This window comes from Macrosteles quadrilineatus, unplaced genomic scaffold (genome assembly GCF_028750875.1).
Source record: "Macrosteles quadrilineatus isolate MER2022 unplaced genomic scaffold, UCM_ALF_1.0 Scaffold_3__2_contigs__length_128488019, whole genome shotgun sequence".
Classification (NCBI taxonomy): Eukaryota; Metazoa; Arthropoda; class Insecta; order Hemiptera; family Cicadellidae; genus Macrosteles; species Macrosteles quadrilineatus.
In genome coordinates this window covers 39557252-39583674 of record NW_026542596.1, presented here as the reverse complement: position 1 = coordinate 39583674, position 26423 = coordinate 39557252, and the positions used below count along the sequence as shown (strand labels likewise).

Genomic DNA, 26423 nt, shown 5'->3' with positions numbered 1-26423 from the left:
CGAATCGCTATTTCCACCACTTTGGTGTTTTCATCGTACATGAAAGTGGCGTAAAACCTCAAGCGTTCCATGGCGTTCAACACTTGTATCAACTCGGTGATATCGCTATAGTTGCCAGGCTCCACTTTGAGAATGTCCACTTTGACTTTATTGGTTTTGTCAGCACCGCCAGTGGCTATAGCGCTGCGATCTTCATGGTAGATAAATATCTTCGCATCATCGCTCACCGTCAGAAATGAACAGGGGTAATGCGCTTCAACTAGAGCCACTTCCCATTCACCATCTGTCAGATGGATAGACGTAGGTAGTTGAGTTATATAATCAGCCACTGTGTTGTTCGGATAGTAATTCATTGAACTGTTACTGGGCAAGGTCAAATAGAACTGATTATGTTTACTCATTGTCACTGATACGCGGTTGTTGTCCTTTATAATTGTTTCACTTCTGACGCCGGTATCCAAGAGTTGAACTCGTCGCCGTAACCTTTCCACTTGACGAGATAACGCTTACTGCGGCCACTGCCTTTAGTGTCCAATATTTTATCGATATCGTACAGTCGGTCTGGCGGCACGGTGACTTTTTGCAATTCTTCTTCGTAGAAACGACCAATCAACGGTGACCCGTTCAAATCGTGCAACACGTACAACGGTAACGGATGATGACCGTACTCGCGGTCCACCACGAACACTTCTTTACTCCAATTCGTCTCGTATCCTTTGGCAAAAATATTTTTTTCTTTTGCAATACGTACCGTATCGCCCGCCACAAATTTTGCCTTTCTACGCTTAGGTAATTTAGTCTTGATGCCGCTGCCACTACTGTACATGTGTCGCCACACTCGATATACGAGTTTCTTATCTTCTTTTTTCACATCAATCGGACGTACGGCTCTGCCGTCAGCAGTAGTACCCAGACTGCTGTGCGCACTGTGATTGTAGGCGTTCACCAGTTGTTGTAGCACATCGATGTAACGGTACGTGTTTTTATACGTAAGATAACGCCACATGCGTGATTTCAAAGTGCGGTTCACACGTTCCACGACCGCCGCTTTCACGTCAGGGTTCTGTGTTGTAACATATCTAACGTCGTATTTTCTGAACAACTGTTTTACCTTGACGCCGGTGAACTCAGTTCCCTTGTCCGTCTGTAGACAGCGCGGTACCGTGACAGAGGGGTTTTTTAATATTTTCTCGAATGCGTCGGCCACTTCTTTGCCGCTTTTTGTTTTCAACGCTATCACGTAAAGTCGTTTACTGAACACATCTATCACTGTCAGCAGATAGTTGATTCCATCGTTGAACGAGCTCAGACCGCGCATATCATTCAAATCCGCTTGCCACAGTTCGTCAGGACCGAATACCACGTAACGGTTGCGGGCGAATCGTTGACGCACCGGTCTGTGCAACGTGTAAGTGTCTTGTGTCCGTAACCAGTCCAGCACTGTTTGGCGTTTTGTCCTATTCTTCTTCTTAACTTTCCCCTCCTTCTCGCGTATCGCATGTAATAGACGTGTGACACCACCGTATGATGCAGGATCTTCGGGATTGTAGTACACTCGTTTCATGATTTATCCGCACTACGGCGAAAACGGTTCCCACCTGTCCAACGGCGATTGTAATTGATCTCTATCAAGCTGTCGTTGTCTTCGATGAGCCGCCAACGAGGGTAATGGTGACGTAGGGGATAACGTACGCTGCTGATTGTAAGCCGAACGTAAACGATCACGCATAGGTGTTCTCGGAGTCGATGATGTGATCGAACTACTCGCTACAGCTGACGTTGCGTCACCACGTAACGATCTGTATCCCGCACCCAGATACTGTAATGCTGTAGAATTGTTGATATACTCCTTGGGCACATTCATGTCGCGTAACGCGTTCATGACTTCGTACCACCCGGCGGGCATGTAATCCACCATACGTACTCTCACTATGCAGTGTAATATGTCCACGATATTTGAATCGGGAATTTTTTCATTTCGCACATACACCGCAAAGTTCTTATCCCAATTTATCACACTACCTTCGCGGACGATAAATCGTAACAGATTACGCACGTCCGGCTTGTACGATTTGGAAAACGTGTCCACAATCTCCTCCATTGTACCGGGTGGTGGCGACGCTGTTGCTGCTTGCAGTAATGATGATGATGATGATGACGATGCTGTCTCCATGATCGGTATATTGATCGGTTGTCTATTGACGGAGGCAAAATGTAAAAATCTCTGCAGCACCTGTTGATACTGTTTCCATTTTTCATAATCACTCAAAGTTTTATCCATCAATATACGATGCATTTCGTTATCGATACTATCACTGCTGTCACCACCGAATCGACGTGACGATGATGACGCTTTCCTATTATCCACGTTGCTTTTGTTGTTTGTGGTATTGATATCGCTGTTTTTTAACCGTTCGATTAACTCTTGCGGTACAACAACCATTTTCTTTGCGTACTCCATCATTGTGTTATTACCGTATTATTACGTAATGGATTTATGAAGTACGGCTTGTAGTACGGTGCTCAACAGTATTGGTAGTAGGAATCCACCTCCTTTTTGTACTAGATACTTGCGTTTCTTGGCCCAACTCTCACCTCGTTTCACCAATCGCCTGAGAGTTGATTTATACTTTTTCAATTGTCTTTTGCGTTTATCGGACACCGATACGTTACCACGCAACAGGTTGTATGCACACTCGCACACTGATCGTATACGACTGAGGTCACACACTTTTAACAGCGCTTTACGTTCCTTCGGTGTAGCGTGCACCAGTGCTGTCAGTAGAGCTGCGTCTTTCCTCACACACTGCGACATGACGACTGATACTGATCCGCTATAGACGTTTTCTATTTATTGTGACCGCTGACATTGCTTGTTTTCGGCAGGTACACATAATTAATCGGATCGTCCGGAAAGATAGTCGAACGAATGCGCATCTCATCCGGTGTGGACTGTTTCAAGTCTATTAATAGATACGCATGCGGATCACGTGTAGCATCCGCATATGCTTCCTCTATAAATTTTGTACTATCCGGATAAATTTGACGGGCTAAATGTTTTATCTGAGCCCGATCTCTGGGGTTTTTAAAACACACTATGTAATGAGCATTCAATGAGATGTCTCTCTGACCTCGGCCCTGATGAAATAGATTCTGCGTTATAAAGAAAACACTCAAGTTCCTATGGTGTGAGCCTTTTGTAAATAAATCCACTACACTGTCGTTTGTTTCACGCATCATGTCGTCCACTATGATCAAATTAGGTACACTACCATCGAAATCGTTCATGTCTGGCAGAGAGTTTTTATACTGGACAATACTGCCTCTGCCACTGTTACTGCTGTTCTGCTGCACATTATCATTTGAATGAGGATGATGCCAATATATGTTAGCAAAATCTGTATCACATATTTCATTAGCATGGTCTATAAAACGCATGACAAATTGTGATTTTCCAGACCCTGAAGGGCCGGCTACTAAGGCCGAAAATGGATGCTTCCACCTCAAGTCCATCTCACCTACTGATTGACTGACTACACTGACAACACTACAAACTAATTTATAACAATAGGGAATAAGGAGTGTAAATAAAAGACGAATTGATTATGCTCTCAACGTGACTATACGTATTGACTTACAAAACCTATCAAAGTTACAATATCATTTTAAGAAAATTACAATTTTCATTAGTTTTGAGGTTAATAAAATAAAAAATATTTTATGTACACGAATGTAGTTTTTGTAAAAATTAAAATTTAAATTTGTTTCAAACAAACTCCAATGGAGTATATTTACTGCCAGGTGGAGCGCTTCTTCTGACGAGGTTAAGTCTATCTTCGAATCCCCTGTTGTACTGGTCAATGCGTTGATCTGTGATCGCCTCGTTGTAGCGTCGTGGTAGGTAGACACGCATGTAGTGTTCATCGCCGGCTAGTCCCTCCAGCACGGCCATGACAGTCTCTCCGTACGGCGTGGTCACTCGTTCGAATTTCACAATACGATAAGAACACTCTTCACGGAGATCGACGATCTTCGTGTACGGCGTGTTTACTTGCACGGTGTTGAGTTCATTTTTCAAGTTCATCACACCACTGCTGCTACTTCCACTACCATTGACACTGACTGACTCGCATTTCGACATAATAAATGTGTTATTAAAAAAAAGTTAAAGTCAAGCGAAAGTGTACACACGTTCGATCCACACAGTGGTTGGTCGAGGAATGAATTGTTGCAGCAGCGACAGCGCAGTGGTGGAGAGAAGAATGCAGGTGTTTCGCAATATTTCTCAGAATCCACTCCTGTAGAAGTTTCTAGCACAGACCGGTTTTTTGTAGTTGTTTCTTTTTGTTTCGTCCCCTCGGCTGCAGCTGCGCGTCAACACGTGGCTTCTTGGAATCATCGCTATTGTTAACATTATTTTTTGTCTCATTCGATTGCATCATAGTCACTGGCGCCACAGAACGTTTCTTCCTTTGTTTAATTCTTCCACCGTTTTCGATTGCGCAATCGATTGGTCTACGCCATGCGGGTAGTGGCATCATCGACTGTATCACACCGTGTATTTTTGGAACTCCCGTCAAACGATCAACCCATAAATTTTCTAACTGTGTCAGTAAATTATTCACACTGTTGTATATTTTATCTCCTTTCTTTTCATTCAAATATATGCCGGAACTGTGTGTTTGCACTCCTTCGTCAAATAATTGCAATTTCAATAAAACTCGACCTCGATTAGCGGGATTCTGTACGGTGTATTGAAAATCTTCGTCTATCCACATTATAACCGGCGAATCATTTGTCGATTTAACTATCCATCCTGTATGTTGTGCGTCTTGTTCAGGTTCTCTTTTTTTAATTTCGCTGCCACTATCGGTTTGTACATATTTCACATCACTAGTCGTCTTCACAGGTTTCTTGATAATTTTCTTTTTCTCATTTTGTTGCAGCTGCTGCTCCTCCTCTGCATGATTCATAGGAAAAGTACTAATTGTGTTATTTTCCATCGCATGTATCTCTTCCATAATCAAACGAATAGTTTCTTCTGCATCGGCAATACTCGTAGACATAATATTAATAAACACAAACCGCTCACGTAACGACTGTACTCACTGCACTCGCAGAACTAACTGAATTTTCGGATGTATTGTGATATTGACCCCACCAGTAGCGTGTTGCTGCGGATAAATCAACAACTACTCTGATGTTAGTAATCACAAGATGATGTAATTACAAGCTGACATTACCACCTAGCTACGTGGATGATGTTTCTTCGCTATTAGAACTATGACCACCGAAGAATGCCTCATTTAAAAACACTTTTCTCGCTTTCTGTAACACACTGTTAATCAATAGCAAACGTCGCATGTCTTTACGTTTACGGCCAACACAAGCTTTATTCAGTGATAGATTAATCATATCTCTAGCACTGATCTCCATCGCGAAGTAGATACTGATGTAGACGGTTTGCAGGCTAGTAACAGACTTATAAGTGCTGTCAGGCATCCACCATAGAGACCTGGATGGTTCTAGGAAGTCGATAATAAAGCTGTTGCTTTGTCAACAAACACGTTGCCACCACCACATAATGCTCTAACAAAGGAGCATAAATAAAGCTCCTAATAAAGTCTAATAAAGCTCTAACAAAGAGATTGCGCCTTGTAAAAGCTGTTAGTAAACAACTAATGGAACTATTTATCATCCGTAATTGACAGTTTTGAGAATCCGAGCCAGACTTTGCCGCCGCCGCCCCGACGCCTAGCCTAATAAACCTTAAAGAAAGAGACCGCGTCTCGTAAAAGCTTTTAGAAACTCAAATAATGGATCCGTCAATCATCCGTTAAGTGGATTTCTTTGTATTCTAGGATCAAAGGGAGCGCCGCTGATAATTGCTTTCCATTGTATTGAAACATCAAAGGGACAGCTGACTACACCTCTCTCCGTGGGAGGTCTCACACATCCGGAGGTGCAGGATGACCACTGGCGGGGGGGGGGGGGTCGGAGGTGCAGGGGGGAGGGGGAGGTGCAGGGGGGGGGGGAGGTGCAAGGGGGGGGAGGTGCAAGGGGGGGGGATGTGCAAGGGGGGGGGGTGTGCAAGGGCGGGGGGAGGGGGAGGGGGGGAGGTGCAAGGGTGGGGGGGGAGGTGCGGCCGCAGGAGGCGGGTGGTGGAGGTGGAGGCGGTGGTGTTGCTCCCCTTACTCCCCTCTTTAAGTCCCCCAAAGACTACTACTCTAGAGGCCAAAAACACCATCCGTTCAAATTCATATATATATATATATATATATATATATATATATATATATATATATATATATATATATATGTGTGTGTGTCCGTCAGCACGATAACTCGAGCAAAAATGATCCGATTTTGATGAAATTTGGTACAAACGTGTAAACGTACGTTTATTCGAACGAGTTCGCGATCCAGCATGATCGGACCATGGGAACGGGGGTTTACGGGGGGTTTTATGGGGTAAAAATAGGTTTTTCCCATTTTTGACCCAAAAAACATAAAATTTAGCAATTTCTTTCCAAACCATTTTGTAGAGCTTAAAAAAACAAATAATTTAGTATATTGAAGCGTTATTATGCGCCTAATGGTTACGGAGAAAATTCAAAAAAATTGTAAATTTAAAATTCCCATGTTATTCTTATGGAGAATAAGTCAACTGTTGTAGTTTGCTTGTTTGTGAACATATTTTGATCAAATTTGGAAAATGTTTTTATTTCTTACTAACTATTCACATTTTACAAAAAAAAAAAAAAAAAACAGTTTTACCCTCCCTGATGCAGCAAACCTAAGTACTTGTTAAACTAATTCTATTTAAATCAAGAATAAATGTTATATTTTTAAGTAGACATTTCAGTGTAAATCCAATCAGTCAAATGGAAATTCGCTTAGTCTGCAGGTTTGCTGCGGCGGGGGTATTTATATTTGAAATTTGTTAAGTTTTGCCTTTAATACTGGATACAAAGTAAATGAGTTTATGTAAACATCTTAAAATCTATAATTATATTCTGTTTCACAAATGTACCTTATATCATAGATTAAAAGAAGTGTCTATACTCCTTTTATCTATGCTTATATCATTCACTAGCTGTACCCGCGGGCTTTGCCCCGTTTAGCTTTATAAGTGAGCTCGTTCGCATGGCTCAACAACGTCCTGGTTGATGTTCGTCCGCTACGCTCACTCACTTTTAGGTTGGATCTCATTCGCTGCGCTCACTTGCCTTCAGGTTAGCTCGTTCGCTACGCTAACTCACCTCCAGGTTGAAGTTCGTTCGCTACGCTCACTCACCTTTTGGTTGCAAATTAGCTGTTGTCATAAATGTAAAAGAAATAATAGTGCTGCACCCTGTTGGTAATCCTTGTAACTTTAATGCTATTGAACATCATAGAACAGAACCAAATTGTTAATTGAAACAGCTGTTAAGATTCATTAATTCCATTTAAATATGAGTACTCATAAGGTTAACATGAGAACTCCTTACTCCAGAGCCACTGGGGCGGAGCCCGAGAGTCCGATCAGAATAAAAACAGCTTAGTTTTCCTATTTAATGCCCAAAGAATCAGTGTACCAAATTTCAGCCTCCTGGGTAAATGGGAAGTAAGAGAATTAGTGATGAGTGAGTGAGTGAGTCAGTCAGTCAGTGAGTCAGTGAGGGCTGTGCCTTATATATATATATATATATAGATTGACTATCTTACTAATATCATAGACTAACCAACTAATATTATAAATGTGAAAGTTTGTGTGTTTGTTTGTTTGAAGTCAATCACGCATTAACTACTGGACGGATTGGGCTGAAATTTGGCTTGATGACAGCTCATATTCCCGATTAACATATAGGCATATTCTTATCTCAAAAATCCTTTCGGGCTCCGCCTCAGTGGCTCTGTAGTTCCACATGTTAACCTTACCAGTATTCATGAATTATTAAAGAATTTATTCAGCTGTTTCAACTAAATAAGTTGGTTCTATGATATGCAAAAACATTTAAAAGTTAAAAGATTTACCAACAGGGTGCAGCACTAGGTTTAATTTTTAAGTTTTTAATTTCATGAATAATTTGTTATATTTTGCGAATTTTTAATAGTTTTTATCGCTATTGTTTAGGTGAAGTGGTAGAACATTATGGCTATAGTAGATGTGTATCTATATCATACCGTAAATTTAAAAAACCACATTTTATCAAACTGTGTCCTCCCCCATTGCAAACGCACAAAAGCTTGAGTATAACCGCAATAAGGATTTTATACTATATGCCAACCCCGTACGAAGGACGGGTACTCTGCTAGTGCTTATATACTTTGGATACTGCATTTTTTAACAGAGACCATGTTAGTCTTGTTTTTATGTACTTGTTCTATTTTAAATTGTATTTTACTTTATTTTTACCCAGTCTTTTAATATGTACGTACCGTGAGCAGATTTTAAACTAGGTCAGCTTGTTTCAAATTATTTCATCAGATTGTTATTATATTATTTTCTGTGATATATTTAACATTGTAATATTATTATGTAGCAATTAAATTGAAAATGATGAAATCTGTTGCAGAGTAAACTCTTTAAAGGGCAATAAAGATTCTTAAATAACTTGTTGATCAGCATCGTACGTGTTATTAAATTACCTAAAAGTTACCAAAAATATGTCAAATAACATTTGTTACAAGTGTTATTTGACGTATTTCTGTCCTTTAAAGGAAAGATTCTTATTCATATTATTATTCTTATTCATAAACATAACTTATCTGTTAAAGTGAAACAAATATTTTCCTACAGTCACCCGAGTTGGCTTCATTGCACTGATCTGACTTGTACAGAAAGCTGCTAATTGCTGCATTTACTTACTTTGTCGCACAGTGTATACTATGGCGTACACCAGTATTCCAGCCAAACAACACAAAACAGCGTGGTTTTATTATGCACGTAATTCGTGTACGCTTGGAAATAGGTTGGCAACACTTAGAGATACTATTTATATGATCGGCTGATTGACTATTGATACTACGATTTAACCTGTCATTTCGTGTTTATATTCTATTATCGTTCAACGCTTTGTTTGAACACTACCTAAAGCGAAGTATTTGAAAGAATAATCATAAGTGGGCCTAACATGTTTGAGAATAATGAACTCAGTGATTGTGAATATATGTGTACACCAGAATAAATATACTTGTCCTTGTTAGAACAAAGGTGTAAAATATTATACAAAGATAACATTTCATCGAAGTTTTAAAACCAATACAAATGTCACAATATCACAATATAAAATGAAATATGGTTGGAATAAAGTGATCGTTGTTATCAGGCACTGGAGCACGTGGTCGGAGTGCGAGGTAGCAGATTTGACCCTCCCACTGTCAAATTCTTCCTCATAAAAACTCAAATTTTGTATAAATTTAGTGTGTCACCGTCACCGTTCCTTAGTTAAACATTATCAACGATAAAACATATTTGATCTATTTCTGTTGTTTTTGAATTTTTATTTAGGTTGTTATAACAATTGTTTTACGTTTTATCCCGCCTTTAGGCTTAAAATGCTTTAAATGCACTTGCTTGAATGCACGTGTTTTGAACAAAGAGACGCGTTGAATTTACTTGGGGGGGGGGGGAGGGGGACATGCAGACATTGACATTTTGCTTCACCCATCTATACTGTATACATCACTGCTTTATCTATAAATTTACATACTAATTATATTTGTTACGTTCGAAAAAACCTTAGCTCAAGTTTTGCCAGTATCGAATTTATTATTTTACTACATTCCAGCTACCATTAGGGCCTACTCTCCCTTATTAGAGTAGTGGTGGCAATGGCACCTATGATTGACTCTGGAACTCTACCCGTGACCAGCACATCAGCCTAAAACAAACTGAAATTTGAAGTTTGTCGTGTCTCATCTTTACACCCTAGTGAACTAGGCTATGATGCGTTACCGTTTTACACATTTCAAAATAGGACTACAGGGTCGTGACATTATCACTAAGATAAAATCCATTGCTGAATGGAAGGATTTGAACCCGGAACCTTATGGACTAAGTTCCGCGCTCAGCCAATTAGACAAGCTTACTCCCCAAACTGACTGAGGTTAGCTTAATTAATGACTTAAATAATAATTAAATACATTAAAATATTTTTTGTCGGAACAATAACGAAATAGCTCGAGGAACTTTTTAAAACGCAAACATACATTTATTGTACACCTAAAAGTTTAAAATACCTAACTTTTAGTCGGACTTTCAATGATTAACTGAACAGTTTCCGTACTAATCATCACCTAACTGAGCAGTATTAACCAAAGGTCATCCATCTCAGACACTATACAGTGTGTAGTAGGTACGTTCACATTAGGCTTTGCAGCCCCTACATTGAGGGGTGACATGGGGTAGTGACTATGTCCACCATTACTTACCGTGTTGAGACGTTAGTTATATGACTTAAGCTTCACAAGAGGACTACAGTTGAATGAGTTAAATCTGGAAAAGTTATTTCACCGCGTGATGATGAGTTTTAAGGAAATAACCATAGTGGTTATATATATAAAATGCCCTGGCTGCAGCAAACCTGCTGACTATAATAATAAATAATAACAAATATTAGAATATTGAACTCTCATTTACATAAAACAATACTATTTTTGTTGACAAAATATTTGTTCAATTTAGTCAAGATCAGACCCATTTCCATTACATGTTAACCATTTCCACATTGAACACGCAGTTACATAGGGTTCTGATTTTGATTTTACAAATGGGAGAAGAAGTCCACTATTGTAAAACTTGCACGGTCTACAGTCAATATTAAAACCTCATAGTAGCATGAACCAATCAACACAAGTATGTTTTAACTATGATATAGCCTTAAATATATTTTGATTTCATAAAATTGCTATTTAGCTACATCAAAACAAGCGTTGCCATTTATATACGAATATATCAAAATTATTTGCTACGCTAATCAAAACATTTAATCGATATAAATGCACATTTCCAACATGAACCATGCTTCAAACCAGTAACTATTTAAAATCCAATAGTAAAACAACATTTTTATAATAACCTACTTCTAGCTTTATAGTCCAGTGCAATTAGCATTTGGGTAAGGAAATTAAAAAAAAGAGTTGAAACCTGTTGGAAATCATTTATTAAGGTCTCCTGAACCCACAGAAGAAAGTCCCAGAAAATCCCATGGGGACTTTTCCGCCATTTTGAAAAATAAGTCGGCCATGTTGGATTTATGCAAGCCTTTACGGGAATGGGTGTTACTAGTAAACTAATTGACTTAAAAACCCCCTGTTTGCATAAAAATGTCTTGTAAACTCCAGGCTAGATATTAAATATAAAAATACCCCCGCCGCAGCAAACCTGCAGACTAAGCGAATTTCCATTTGCCTGAATTTATTTTAAATGAAATCTATTTAAATAACATTAGGTTTAACGAGTACCTAAGCTTGATATTACAGGTAGCCTAATAAAATGTGTTTTTAAGTAAAATATTAGTAGATTAATATAAAATAGATAAATTTTCCATGTTTAATCAATATATTTCCATAAACAAGCAAACGACAACATTTTACAATATTCTCCGTAAGAATAACGTAGGAAATTTTTAATTTGCAGTTTTTTTTAAAATTTTCTCCATAACCATTAACCCAACCGTACAAAAACAATTTGGGATACTGAATTGTTTGTTTTTTGTAAGCTCTTTAAAAAGGTCTAGAGACAAATTGGGAAATTTTGAGTTTTGAGGGTCAAAAATGAGAAAAATGAGGATGATTTAGTAATACGTTAAGTAAATAAAGATACGTCTTAACACTTGAAACATATATTTACGCTTATACTGTTACTCACAAGACGGTAAATATACAAAAGATGGTAATTGGTGATCGATTTCGATTGGACACTCCAATCATCATCATACCCAATAGGCGAAATAGGATTTAGTAATACCAACATTTCAAAATGAGTTCCCTGCTAACCCCACCAACAAATCAAGATTTATTGCACTATTAACTGTACACCTCACAAACGTGGGATGCCAGGTTTCACAAGCTACATCTAACGCAGACACTCTCATTGTTTCAACAGCTCTGCATATTTCCCCAACCAAGACTTTGGTACTAGTGGTACAAGAAAGAGACCTTCTTGTATTGTTGATTACTCTCACTCGATGCAACGTATTCATGCTCATTCCTGCCAAAGGAAACAAACCTCATCGCATTTTTAATATTAGGAAACTGCAAGAAGGTTTATGTGAGTTACAATATTTTCTTTTCCTGCTACACGCATTCACGCAGGTTGCGGTACAACCTATGCCATAGGAAAGAAAGCAGCGTAGAAAGAAGCTCCGAAACGATACAGAACTTCGGGAATCCGTATCCGTCAGTATAGCCATAGCCTATTCAATTAAGATAAATCTCCTGAAGATTGCAGCAGCTGGGGAGTAATTATTTCTTAAAATCTATGGTGTTAGTAGAGAAGTAACTGACCTTAACATTGCAAGGCACTGCATGTACATAAGAACGATAGTAAAGCAGAGACTTAGTGCAAATTTCAACCTCGCCTCTATTCCCCCAACCAAAGCAGCAGCCCTCCAATACACCCTGAGGGCTTATCATCAAATTCAGCGGTGGAAAGGTGTTAATCTCCCAGCTACGGACTGGGGCCAGAAGCTAAGTGCTAGTCAGGGTCTAATACCTGTAACAACTCTTCAACAACCTGCTCATCAAAATCTACTTAATCTTATATTCTGCAACTGCAAAGGCAATTGCGAGAAGTATTGATTGTGCCGAAGAAGTTCGTTATCTTATTCTCATATGTGCGGACTCTGTGCAGGATTTGGGTGCGGTAATACACTACCAGTTACTGAAGATAAACTTGACGACCTGTTAATCTAGTGGTAATATTAACTAGTGAATGATCCAGTCTACTATATCCACAATGCTCAAACAAAACTTTGGAGCTTTAAGGGAAATGTGACGAAAACTGCCAGGCCGTCTAGCGTCTGAGCGAAAATGTTTTGAACGCTTCTATTGGTTCTTGAGTAGGATGGTTAAAATATTTACTGTAGGTACCCTTTTAGTGTATTTGATAGAAGATTTTATTCTCTACACTTTGTATTAACATTTTTCGTTATAACAGCAAACCAAAAGGATACTTGGTGAAAAATGCTAATTATTAGTTACAATATGTCAAAATAAATAAGTTTTAAATTAGTAAATAAAAGTATAAAAAATAAAATAACACATTTTAGTGAATTTCCCTATGGGGAAGTAGCCTTGAGTAATTTTTGTTTGATTTTGACAAAATTTTGTGTGAAGGTGTAAAGCGGGATAAAATTAAATGATTTCGCGAACCATCATGGTCAGCCTATGGGAACAGGGTTTTACGAGGGGGTTTTATAGGATAGAAATTTTTTTTCAAATTTTGACCCTCAAAACACAAAATTTCCTAGTTTCTCTCTAAGACATTTAAATAGCTTACAAAAAACAAACAATTCAGTATCCCAAATTGTTTTTGTACGGTTAATGGTTATGGAGAAAATTAAAAAAAAAACTGCAAATTTAAAATTTCCTATGTTATTCTTATGGAGAATATTGTAAAATGTTCTAGTTTGCTTGTTTATGGAAATATATTGATTAAACATGGAAAATTTATCTATTTTATATTAATCTACTAATATTTTACTAAAAAACACATTTTATTAGGCTATCTCAGCTACCTGTAATATCAAGCTTAGGTACTCGTTAAACCTAATGCTATTTAAATAGATTTCATTTAAAATAAATTCAGGCAAATGGAAATTCGCTTAGTCTGCAGGTTTGCTGCGGTGGGGGTATTTTTATATTTAATATCTAGCCTGGAGTTTACAAGACATTTTTATGCAAACAGGAGGTTTTTAAGTCAATTAGTTGACTAGTAACACCCATTTCCGTAAACGCTTGCATAAATCCAACATGGCCGACTTATTTTTCAAAATGGCGGAAAAGTCCCCATGGGATTTTTTGGGACTTTCTTCTGTGGGTTCAGGAGACCTTAATAAATGATTTCCAACAGGTTTCAACTTTTATTTTTGAATTTCCCAAATTTGGCCATTTTGGAGCTAATTGCACTGGACAATTGGATTGACAGTTTGCTAATAAATTAAAACAGCTGATTTATATTAATAATTTTAGTTAAACATTTAGATTAAATGAATAAAATCAGCATGACACTGTATCTATTTGATCAGTGGTAGTTTCCAAATGTCCTGTGATACGTACGTGTACACTCTGTGTATTCCTTGATCAAGGGGTTGTGGTAGTTTCCAAATGTCCTGTGATACGTACGTTTACATTCTGTGTATTCCTTGATCAAGGGGTTGTGGTAGTTTCCAAATGTCCTGTGATACGTACGTGTACACTCTGTGTATTCCTTGATCAAGGGGTTGTGGTAGTTTCCAAATGTCCTGTGATACGTACGTGTACATTCTGTGTATTCCTTGATCAAGGGGTTGTGGTAGTTTCCAGATGTCCTGTGATACGTACGTGTACATTCTGTGTATTCCTTGATCAAGGTGTTGTGGTAGTTTCCAAATGTCCTGTGATACGTACGTGTACATTCTGTGTATTCCTTGATCAAGGGGTTGTGGTAGTTTCCAAATGTCCTGTGATACGTACGTGTACATTCTGTGTATTCCTTGATCAAGGTGTTGTGGTAGTTTCCAGATGTCCTGTGATACGTACGTGTACATTCTGTGTATTCCTTGATCAAGGGGTTGTGGTAGTTTCCAAATGTCCTGTGATACGTACGTGTACATTCTGTGTATTCCTTGATCAAGGTGTTGTGGTAGTTTCCAGATGTCCTGTGATACGTACGTGTACATTCTGTGTATTCCTTGATCAAGGTGTTGTGGTAGTTTCCAGATGTCCTGTGATACGTACGTGTACATTCTGTGTATTCCTTGATCAAGGGGTTGTGGTAGTTTCCAAATGTCCTGTGATACGTACGTGTACATTCTGTGTATTCCTTGATCAAGGGGTTTCACCTGAGTAGTGCTTTTCTTTGTACAGCATTTAGTTTGCTAATAACCATATGGTATGATTCTTTGTTTGAATCTAGTTGTTATCTCGTAACCATCATAGCAACTCATAAGGCGAATGTAAAAAATAATTTTCGTTTTAGATTTTACAGGCATTATTAAATTTAAATTTGTTTGTTGAATAACATGAACACGGTTTGTAGTAATAACCTGGAAAGTTTGGCTTCGATATTTTCGGCCGTTATTAAGTTAATTGATTACATAGTTTGCGTAAGGTCCGATCTCAAAAAGCTTCACTCGCTATGTTCGCTCCGCTTAATTATGACTTTTTCGTGGCATTGTACACTTAAAATATGCGGAATTCTTTACGAAATTACAAAAAAGAGTTCATATAGCAACTAAATCGATCACATACTCTACTTTGCATGACTTTCTTTCAATTTCTAAAGTATCACATACATCTCTAATGTATTACTTGCAATTCTTGTTCTAATAATTTAAATAAGAAAATTAAATTGGTTCTTTAATATACTATGGATTATATCCCAAAAGCTCTAACTTATGTGTTAATTTTAATTTAGCGTTTTATTAGAATCACTTACCAATGTTATCTGTGAGTTGGTTAAACTCACATAATTTTTTTACCATTGCAATACTTACTTAGTGTGGTAGATACAGTTTTATCATTTTAGAAATTTAATTTTTGTAGGAATATTTGTTTTGTATGTTAATTTTGAAATATTAATGGTTCAATCGTACCACTTAAATATCAACTTAAAATGCTCTGAAAATTAAAAACTTCTCCTGAAAAATAACTTAAATCAATGAACATTTATAATTCTTATTCATTTGATCGTATTTTATTTTGGCGATTCTATAGTATTTTGAGAGTATTTTGATTTGACAGAACAGGTAGAATACAGTTAGTAGGCCTGATTAACAATAATGTAAAAACATATGTAAAATTATTTAGCTTACCTATATTTCTTACTCGATCTTAGGGCTTGTTGATAAATTGTAAAGCTTCTAAACCATTGATAAATAGTTTCTGGATGAAGTTGTACTACCATTGACAATTGCATTAAGTTATCTAGTAAATGCATTATTTAATAGAATTTAAAATCAATTTTTAATTGCTCAGTACCTAACCTAAAGTAGTTATTTTCGATAGTAGCTGATATCGATATCATAGAAAGAAGTTGTTTCCCAAGCTATAATTAATTTTAGAGCAAGGGAATAGTTATTTGTGTAACTAGTGGTGCGGCGAGTTCGGAATGATCTCGAGTGCAGCAAAGGCCTTTTTCACTCGTGTTACACATTATATTTTTCCTACAGTCACTATAAAGCATATAAATAATTAGTCTTTCAAACACTATACAACACGTTTTTAGGTTCAGCTGGCAACACAAATGGTGCCCTAGAGAAAGTAGTACCCGCGGTCCGTATCACTTCGCTATTTTTCCTCGGCAAGAAATGTGCTCCGCGTTTTGAGAATATAGTTCCGTATGTTTTTGTAATTTGAAGAGGTTTCCGCGCCTAAAAAATGCTATAAAGGTATTTTCTTGTTTATTAAGATCGTAGGAATGTTTTAAAACGTTTAAAAGAAAAGTCCAGAAAGTTTAGAAATACCGAAACTATAAACACGAAATGACAGGTTAAATCGTAGTTATAATAGTCAATCAGCTGCTCATAGTATTATTATCTTTAAGTGTTGCCAACCTATTTCCAAGCGTACACGGATTACGTGCATAATAGAACCACGCTGTTTTGTGTTGTTTCGTTGGAATCCTGATGTGCGGCAAAGTATAAACCGTACGACAAAGTATAAACCGTACGGCAAAGTATAAATATGCAGCAATTAGCAGCTTTCTGTACTATAAACAGTACAAGGAAGCCAACGTTGTCGGGTGACTGTAGGAAAACTCTATTTTATTTTCCCTCTCTCTAAATTTACTTCCCCTTGGTCTCGATTAGTTCACCATATACCAACTACGCACAGTAGTGTTTTGTTAGGTTTATTTTAATGACTTAAATCAGCTGTTTTAATTGTTGCACAATCTAAATTTATACAAATTAAACAGACATTAGTTTGTTTTGCCGTGTTATTAGCATAGTACGTGTTATAAATTGCTCAAAATATGTTTAACATTTTTGATGATTTGTCAAAAAAAGTTTCAGAGATAACCAAAAACATTCCACCATAGAAATCACGGGAATGATATGAAGAGGAATACAGAAAGTTTACGAACGGATATAAATTACAAAATCTAAAGCGAAATAAAGTAAGTAACGTAGAATTCATTAATATATTTATCTAAAAATATATAATCATGAAACCTTATATATTGGGAAATAAATTTTCAATGAAAAAGAGTGGTCTAATACTATTTTAAATTACTGAGGTCTGCATGTGCGTACAGTATTGATGAAAATCGTTCATAACTCGTACCGAAAGTTATTTTCCGGCACTTTCTTCATTATTCCCGTCCTCGGCTCCCACATGCTCGGCTTTACCTCTCACGTGAAATTTGGTTATCCTTTGTTTGGCTTTGCCTCGCCACATATACAACTTGAGCGCGCACCGGAAAATGCCACTTTCGGTACTTCTAAATGTTTGTGTTTGTATGACGTCTATATTCTGAGAAATTTGTGCTAGATAAAGTTTTGCCATCGTATTGATGATTGCATTAAGTTCTCTAGCAAAAGTATTATTTTATAAAATGTAAAAATATTTTATAAAATTCTGGTGGTTTGCATGCCGTCTTGGGAGACGTGTCTGGATGTGTGTGAATGTCTTATGAAGTAAACAGTGTACAGTTGGTCTCCGACAGTGCTTGGCTATTTACTGAAGTTCTACTGAGACCTGAATGTAAGCTTCACTGCTGCTTCATACTGACTTACTTTTCAGTGGGGTCATAGTATTAACATACATATATTTAAAACATTATTTTGTAAAAAAGGTTTATAGAAATACCATTGAACATGATAAAAACCCACGGAGATAAAAATTCTTGTAACATACAAAATTTGGCATTTCCTATACTGTTCTAGTGCAAAATAGTACTGCTGTTATTGTAATAAAAGCAAAACCCATTTTCATATTATTGAGCGGAGTGAAGCTCTTATACTACACTCCTGCTTTTGTTTTACAAATACTCCTCCTAAACGGCTGAAGCGATCTGCACCAAATTTAGCACAATCATAGTAACCAACCATGGGAATGTATAAATCTGAAATGGAACAAATCGTACCACAGGGCTTTTCCCTACGTGAGTTTAAATTTTTGGAAATTTAACATGGGCCTTATGGGTTAATTGGTTGCCATGGCATTATTTGCGAGATAATAAAAAGGTAAACAAGAGTCGCAACATATGTTATTAGTCAACGAATCATCTAAATAGTACCATTGACTATTGGATACAGAAGATAGTACATTATAAATACCGTACAGAGAAAAAGGGAAGAACGATCGGATAAATATCATTGAGCGTAATTTATTACAAAAAGAATAACCAATAAATAATTAGTGTCACTGGAATAAGGCTGATGCACCATTAACTTAATCCAAATAGCCATTCCATTTACATGAACCAAATATATAGGCCTACAATTGAGTTTGTATACTGCAAGTAGACATTTCATTGATGTGAACCAGATGTACCTTTGACTTATAACAGTGGATATAGCAGTTAGGCACTTCATTTATGTGAATAAAATGAACCATTGCTTTGGATCCTTCAAGTAGACAATTCATTTACGTGAACCAAAATGCCATTGAGTTTGGATACTGCAAATATACATTCCATTTAAGTAAACCTGAAGTAAGCGTATTGGCTTTGGATACTGCAAACAGGCATCTTATTTGTGTGAACCAAATGGACCATTGACTTTGGATACTAAAAGTAGATTTCTTATTTATGTGAAGCAGGTGTATCATTGATTTATGATACTGGAAGAAAACAATTTACGTGAACCAAATGTACTATTAAGTTTAGATACTGCAAGTACACAATTCGTTTACGTGAACCAGACGTACCATTGACTTTGGATGCTGCAAATAGGTATTTTATTTATGCGAACCATTGACATATGGATACTGCAAGTAGACATTAAATATATGAGAACCAGATGAAACATAGAGTTTGGTTCCTGTAAGTAGACAATTCATTTACGTGAACCAGACCTATAATTGACTTTGAATACTGCAAATGGTCATTCCATTTATGGAAATTATGGAAAATAAATGGAAAATTTATGGAAAATCCATTATTTATGTAAAACAAATAGATTATTGACATTTTATACTGCAAGTATTTAATCTCACTTACGAGAAACAGATGTACCGTTGACTTTAGAAAATAATTGGATTAATATGCTAGCTCCGCTCAATAATGCAAGCAGACAACTGCATTGTACACCTAGTCTAACGTAGTTTTGTTCTGGGATATTTAAATATAAAATAATTTTTATTGATGTTTTCAAAATACCTGCACATTGCAACGTCAATGAAATTAGTTCCATAGATAAAACAGCCACTAAAAGTTTAAAAACTTTGTCGTAGAAAAAATAAATCTTATAAGATATCTTATGGATTATTTTGGATTTTTTAAAGGTATACACGCAAGAAGAAAATGAAAAATAGTGTATGACAGTGAGGATCTGTTCTGACTTGATTGAAACATATTATGAATCATTCTTGACAAAGAATTCTTAACGTATTGGTTATCATGAGAAACAATTGCCGCAATATCAGTTATGATAACACATAGTTTACTCAATTACCTGTACTTATTTCTTTCACTCAATAATAAACGTCAAGAACTATTTTTCTGAGTCGTGAGTTTAGAGGATTTCTTCCAGCCCCCTGCTGAGAAACTACTAAAAAACCTAATAAATACCTTTTGTGTGATATTTTAAAACTTAAAAATAAATAATTTCTTTGTTGAAGCGTTGTTATGTGCCTGATAGTAAAGATGTAAATTCCATAAAGTAAGAAGTAAACTGTTGTAGTTTGCTTGTTCAAGGATGTATTGTGATCACATTTGGAAAATGTATTTTTCCTACAGTCATCCGACCAAGTGGGCTTCCTTTCACAGGTTATAGTACAGAAAGCCTTACTTTGGGACACAGTTTTTAGTTTGGCACGCAGTTTTTACTTTGGCGCACACCAGTATTCCAACAGAACAACACGAAACAGCGTGCTTTTATTATGCACGTAGGCCTAATCCGTGATCGCTTGAAAATAGGTTGGCAACACTTAAATATAATACGACTAAGATCAGCTGGTGCAGCGTTTCCCATTTCGTTCAACGTTTGGTTTTAACCTAACCTAAAAACGTGTTGTATAATGTTTGAAAGACTAATTATTTATATGATTTATAATAACTGTAGGAAAAATTTTAATGTGTATCACGAGTGAAAGTTCGTCTACTATTTACACAAATAACTATATTTTACACTAAACTATTAATCTTTCACAAAAAAAGTTGTTTACTTCCCTGTTCATCAATCCTAAGTACTCGTTTAACTAAGGCTATTGAAATTGGAAATAAATTTGATGATTAAAGAAGATATTTTGGTGTAAATCCAATCAGGCAAACGGAAATTAGCTTGGTCTGTAGGCTTGCTGCGGTGGGGGTTAATACATTAATTAATATTAATCTGACTCATAATTATTATTTTTATTTTACCTGTGAAGCTTTTTACGAGACATTTAATTTAAAGGAAAATAACTCACTCGTACGGAAAAGTTGTCTAAGCAACTTGTTCTTACAGTGAATCGAAAACTAAATAAAAGCTGGATACAAACCATTCACAAAGTATTTTATTAAAAAAATACGATTATATAACTGATTAATTGGTACAAAATTAAAATGTTTTAGTGAACACACATTTTTCTACCGGTTTCATATTTCAAACAAAGCATGCAATCCAATATTCTTGTATCGACGGTTTGTATCAATACATTTGGTCTTGCACAATAATTAAAAAGACTTTATGATATTTTGCATTTACATAATTAATTGATCTTCTTTTTTAAATCTAATATTACCAACCAAAGTATGCATTAAATATGTAAAATGGCTATGTAATGTCACACATTCTTTTGTGTTTTTGACTGAATTTTTAATGAAATGAAATCAACGAGAATACAGGAAAATGTCCACTTGTATGTAATAGACAATTTTGTCTGTTACAATGTTTGTCTGCTTGTCTTCGCATTTTAGCATCCTAGTACTGTCTTAATTAGGTATGTTATTGTTCAACAAAATGAACATCATGCACTTTTCTATATTGTTCTAGAAGAACATACTAGAGTATTGAATGCATTAGTAAATTATTTTAGTTTTAAAAGTTCAACTACACAATCTTGCATCTAGTCAATGTAATTGACCAAAACACTTCACAGGGAATAAAAAAATTGAATGAAAATGAATGATTTTATACATATAAAATAGGTAATTTAATAATTTATTTCTTAGACAAGGTTAATATTTTATACCAAAGTTTTGAAATTTAATCTGTCAACATCTTTGATATAATTAGAAAGATATATTTTTACAGTGATATTAATTATGTAATTTAGTAGCCCGCTACAACGAAATCATTTTCAATGTACTACATTATACTTGTCAATTGTTTTGATAGAAAATTTTTTTTTTGTTCAATCAAATGTACTGTTTTGAAAGACAAGTTTTATTCAGGACAAAAATGGATTAAGTAAACACACTTTATCAATAAAATAGTGTACTCATAAATAAAACTGTACATTTTCTTTTAATGCATGTATTCATACCATTACTATACATTTAATAAAACATTTACTAAATGTAAGTCAATTAATGCTAATAACCATACAGACATCTGAAACGATTCTACATTTGACTTTAAATAGTTCGTAAGCTCAGATTTTAAACAGGAAGATTTGACACCTTAGAATAAATAACGCTTGTTTATTAAAATTATTTTTAAATCAAAATATGTACAAACGTTAAAAATGGTATTCAAATGCTTATATTGTTTACATAAAATACATTAAAAATACATTAAAAAAAGATAACCCAGAATACATTGAATAATAATCTAAGTAATTTATAACTTTGTAACGTGTTACAGTTACTAACTAATTACAGGTATTTTCAACTAATTTCACTCTCCAGCAACACTTAGAAACTAATATTCATCACACTCTTTTAAATGCCTTAAAATCACCCAGTTGCTCATTAAAATGTTAATTGAGATGTTGTTGTAGATCGAATCAAAATAAATAATTTATATTTAGAGGTTTGATTATACGAGAAAGCATCATGCTTACGACACGTATAAGTTTTAAGAAGTTTCATAAGTCTACTTTTCAGAATACTTAGACATTTGCGCCTTTAGCGACTGCGTTTCATTGGTGTAAAACAGTTTTGAGGGAGAAATTTAATTACATTGTTTTACTGTAAAGTAGAAGTGGGTTTTACTCTCTCCATCTCTACATAGTACATATGGAGAAAGTATTGTTTTCGTTAACATTTTCGAGAATGGTGTTCATTATTAAAATTGTTCTCTGTCTTCGGCCCCTGTCTGATAAATTAGTTTAATTGTTCGTTTCCACACATTCATGTTCAACTTACTAGTAAACATTTTCCCAAAACGAATTTTAAACGAATAAAACAAATGTTAACCGTCATTTTCAGCTAATGTAAAACATGTATTGCTTCGTAATTTTTCGGCTCAAATTCAAGCAATTTTAATACAATGCAAGACTAAATTACTTACGTAATCCCGTCTCAGCTCATCAAAATATGTAAATTTATGACATTTTTCTTATGGACAAGGATTTTGATTTTAACACCTTTTGACTTATTTGGGGAAAAAGGTATACTCAGTAAATTTTAATGTAGTAAATGACAACATATTTATGAACATATTCAATTGAAACATTTTTCTAATCTTAACAAGAAAAAAATGTACAAGAAAAAAAATAAAAGTTAAAACAGCAACAATTTTGGAAACTCAATTCGCTACAGGAAACCTATGTACAAAGTGTCGAGAGAAGAGCGGGAGACAAAGGCATCGATGTTACTCATAGTCATAGAGATCAAGGGCGTCGGGTTCGAGCTTGCGATGAGCCATGAGTACATTAGCTGGTCGCTCAGAGAGATAGGACCAGAGGGCCCGGCGAGGAAGTGGCTCTCCAGACAGTTCCAGGTTGACGGGAACCGGGATATACTCTGGGTCTGGACCCTCCTCCTCCTTCCTGGAATAGACAGTATCGGTTGGAAATGTGGAATATAGGGAAGCATATGTAATACGGAGGGGCTTTCCCATAAATATGCAACTATGAAGACTGTAAATAGGAAAGTACGAAGACTATCAAAAAAATTAAGTCTCCATCAAGCTTCCGGCCAAGTAAGCCAACTCTAACATCAGAGTCATGATTTTCATTTTGTTCAATACTGTTCACTACTTTTCTGTCTTATTCACTACTGTTCTTTTCCCTATGGAACAAGTCATGCCATAGTAGAAAAATATGCCAGGAAAAATCGAAGCCTAATTAATGGTCAACCCTTCTAAAGTAGGCATAAAAGAACTTTTTTTAAAGAAGTAGTGTTTTACTGGCATTGTTTTCTTAGAGAATTTAGGAGCTGGCAATACTTTTCGGAAAACATTGGTACTGTATTGAATTTTTCCCTGGAATAAGCTAAAGCAAGTAATTATCTTGTAGTTTTAATCGATTTTGCACCATCACTTTATAGGTGTTTGTGTTTTAATGTCTTTTACTTGACTCTTAAGTGGATGACAACAGAACATTTGTCGTTGAATGTTGACGATGTAACTAGCTATTCTATTTAATTATAACTATCATTTAATAAGCATGAATTATGAAGCATGACTATTATTGGAAATTGCATGAATAATTACAGATATCGAGGCATTCATACCAAACAAATTGTATGGGAAAAACTTATCGTAATCTGCATCAGTCTGCAATTTTTGTGCAAAGATACTTTCTGAAACACTTTTGGTGGACAATATTTAAAGCTAAATAGCTGGAAAGTATGCAAACACACTTAAAATATCTTCTTTTTGGAATAATCTATGTGTAGGTTGTTAAATTAATATTTTATTCTCTATTTTTGTGTATGTTTTACTCGTTTCTTCTGTGCGCTGAAAACAGTGTTCAATTTGTCAAATTGAAATAAATAAGTAGGTCTATTACAAAATTCACATTTAAAAAACACTCAAACGGCAGGAAACGTTATATAAATACATATAATGTAAATACATACATACTAATGATAATAATAATACTAATGTTATATAATTACTTGATTTTATTCAATCTCCGTTTGAATTACCAATCAACAAATTTAGGTCAATAAAAGATGATATGCAACCCAGCAGACCCACAGGCAGAGTTCGTCTATGTCTGCTGATTCCACAAGACCAATTAATTATAACTAGCTACAACATTATAAGTTTATTTTGTTCGTTTTGCTAGTTTTTGTATAATTCAACATTAAGTTCACAACTTTATTAATTTTTTCTGTTCTTGATTATTTTATGTTGTAAACTTAACATTATAGTAAAAAATGTAATCATTGTACTTTATAGCAAATTAAACGGAATAAATAATTCATTCACAACATGTGTGTTTAAGTAATTTTACCTACGACCGTTTACTAGCCATTCAGTTTAGTTCTTAGAATGGAAAAGATTCACTTTACAGCATTGTTTACTTACTTTACAGCATTTTTTCGGACCAATGAATACCAATCAGTTACGGACCAATGAGATTCAAGGATTGAGAGAAAATAAGTACACTTGTAATGCTGAAAATCTTGAACTCATCAGCTGTTTAGACCAATTTAATAGTTAATGAGTGAGTGGTGCAATTAGTGTTTGGTACAATAAGTCGTTGCGTCACTGTCAGTGGCAATGAGAGGTTATAAACGAAAGCATTAACCCTTTAAGCTTTAAGCTCTGTTAGATGTTATGAGTAGTGATTGTTAGTAATTAAAAAAACGACCGCAGGTAAAGTAGTGTACGCAACTCGAGTAATAGTGCTAACGGCACTCTTAGAAGTTTTTAAGGCTTTCGCTAAGGCTCGCACTGTACCTTAAATTTCTACTCGTGTCGTCAACACTATCTTTACGAGATCGTTGCTTAAGCTTCTATAAATTAGTGTAAATTTACACTACGCTAATTTTTATTGTGCTTATATGTATATATCGTTATTAGCATTTTCAATTGGGATAGGGATGTCAACTAGGTGCGTATTTAAACCCAAATTCACCTTGTAACGACAAAATGTCAATTAAGTTCAAACACTACAGCTAGCCCTGGATGATTGAAGATGACTAAATCACATTGCTTGCGCTCTTGACCTTGTCTAGGCACAGGTTGAGATTGGTTTCCAGAGAGGTAAATCATCACAAAATTAATTGCAAATTTAAGGAATAATTGTAGTTGTAAGTTTGTTTATCTTACTTCAATTATTAATTGTTCCTGTTGCCGTAAAAAGTTGTTGTCTACAGTTCTGAAAAGAAAGTGGAATTTTTCACTAGAGTTAGTTTAAAAAAACAGCTCAAAATTTAACTTTGTTTACTTTTTGCAATTTGTTTAGTTTTTATTCTAAGTAAAGAACAGTAGTGGTCTAAGCAAAATTGTAGCTTTGACCACTACTTATCCTCATTTCAGATGGTCACAGAACAAAACAAAATGTATGCTGTGTTTATTTAATTGGATAGTAATCAACAGGAAATGACCCTTATAAAGATTAAACTGATTCTTACACGTGATATGGTGTAAATATACATAAAAAGAACGTTATTTCAATAAGATTAAATACACCATGTAAACGGAGATTATTTTTCTTTTTCATTTGCTGAATTTTGAGGTAAGCGATGGTTTTATTATGCTGTTGCTTCAATAAGTTAAATCAGCTCAGCCACAAAATATCCTAACCTCAATATTATAATTACATTTGTTGAACACGTAATATTTTTTGTCGCATACCGGAAACTGTAGACAAATTATAACATGCAACTTGTGTTTAAACTGTCTTTTTACTCGATACAAATGACTCGACCTCTCTTGTTTAAAGTAGTTAAAAGTAGTACTTTGCTCACTAGTGGTACAAATAATTATTCTATACAACACCCACAAATGATATTTTTTCTATTTGATCCCAACAAACCAAATATTCGAACGAAACTGCCCACAGTTATTATCCTTTTAGACAAATGAATTCGAAATGAATGAACTTTTATACCATTTGATGTCAAACGTAAATTCTTCTTTATTTTATAATTCCATAAAAATCAAATGTACATAACAATGGATTTATTAAGTCGTTGTTTATGAGGCTGATCCTATAGCAATATACATTTGTATAATATATATGGAGCT

General features: G+C 35.4%; 2 protein-coding genes across 2 annotated transcripts in view; both read right to left on the bottom strand.

The window, feature by feature from the left end:
- Nucleotides 1-427: 427 nt before the first annotated feature.
- LOC128989129 (uncharacterized) lies at nt 428-1564 on the bottom strand. Its single transcript, XM_054410995.1, has one exon. It carries the CDS (start codon nt 1562-1564, stop codon nt 428-430), a length of 1137 nt encoding a protein of 378 aa, XP_054266970.1.
- Nucleotides 1565-21793: 20229 nt separating this feature from the next.
- The window catches only part of LOC128989128 (uncharacterized), a 54807-nt gene continuing 50177 nt past the window's right edge, over nt 21794-26423 (bottom strand). The window contains exon 4 of the mRNA XM_054410994.1: nt 21794-23268. Coding sequence (XP_054266969.1) covers nt 23091-23268 — 178 coding nt within the window. The 3' untranslated portion in view covers nt 21794-23090. The remainder of the gene's footprint in view (nt 23269-26423) is intronic.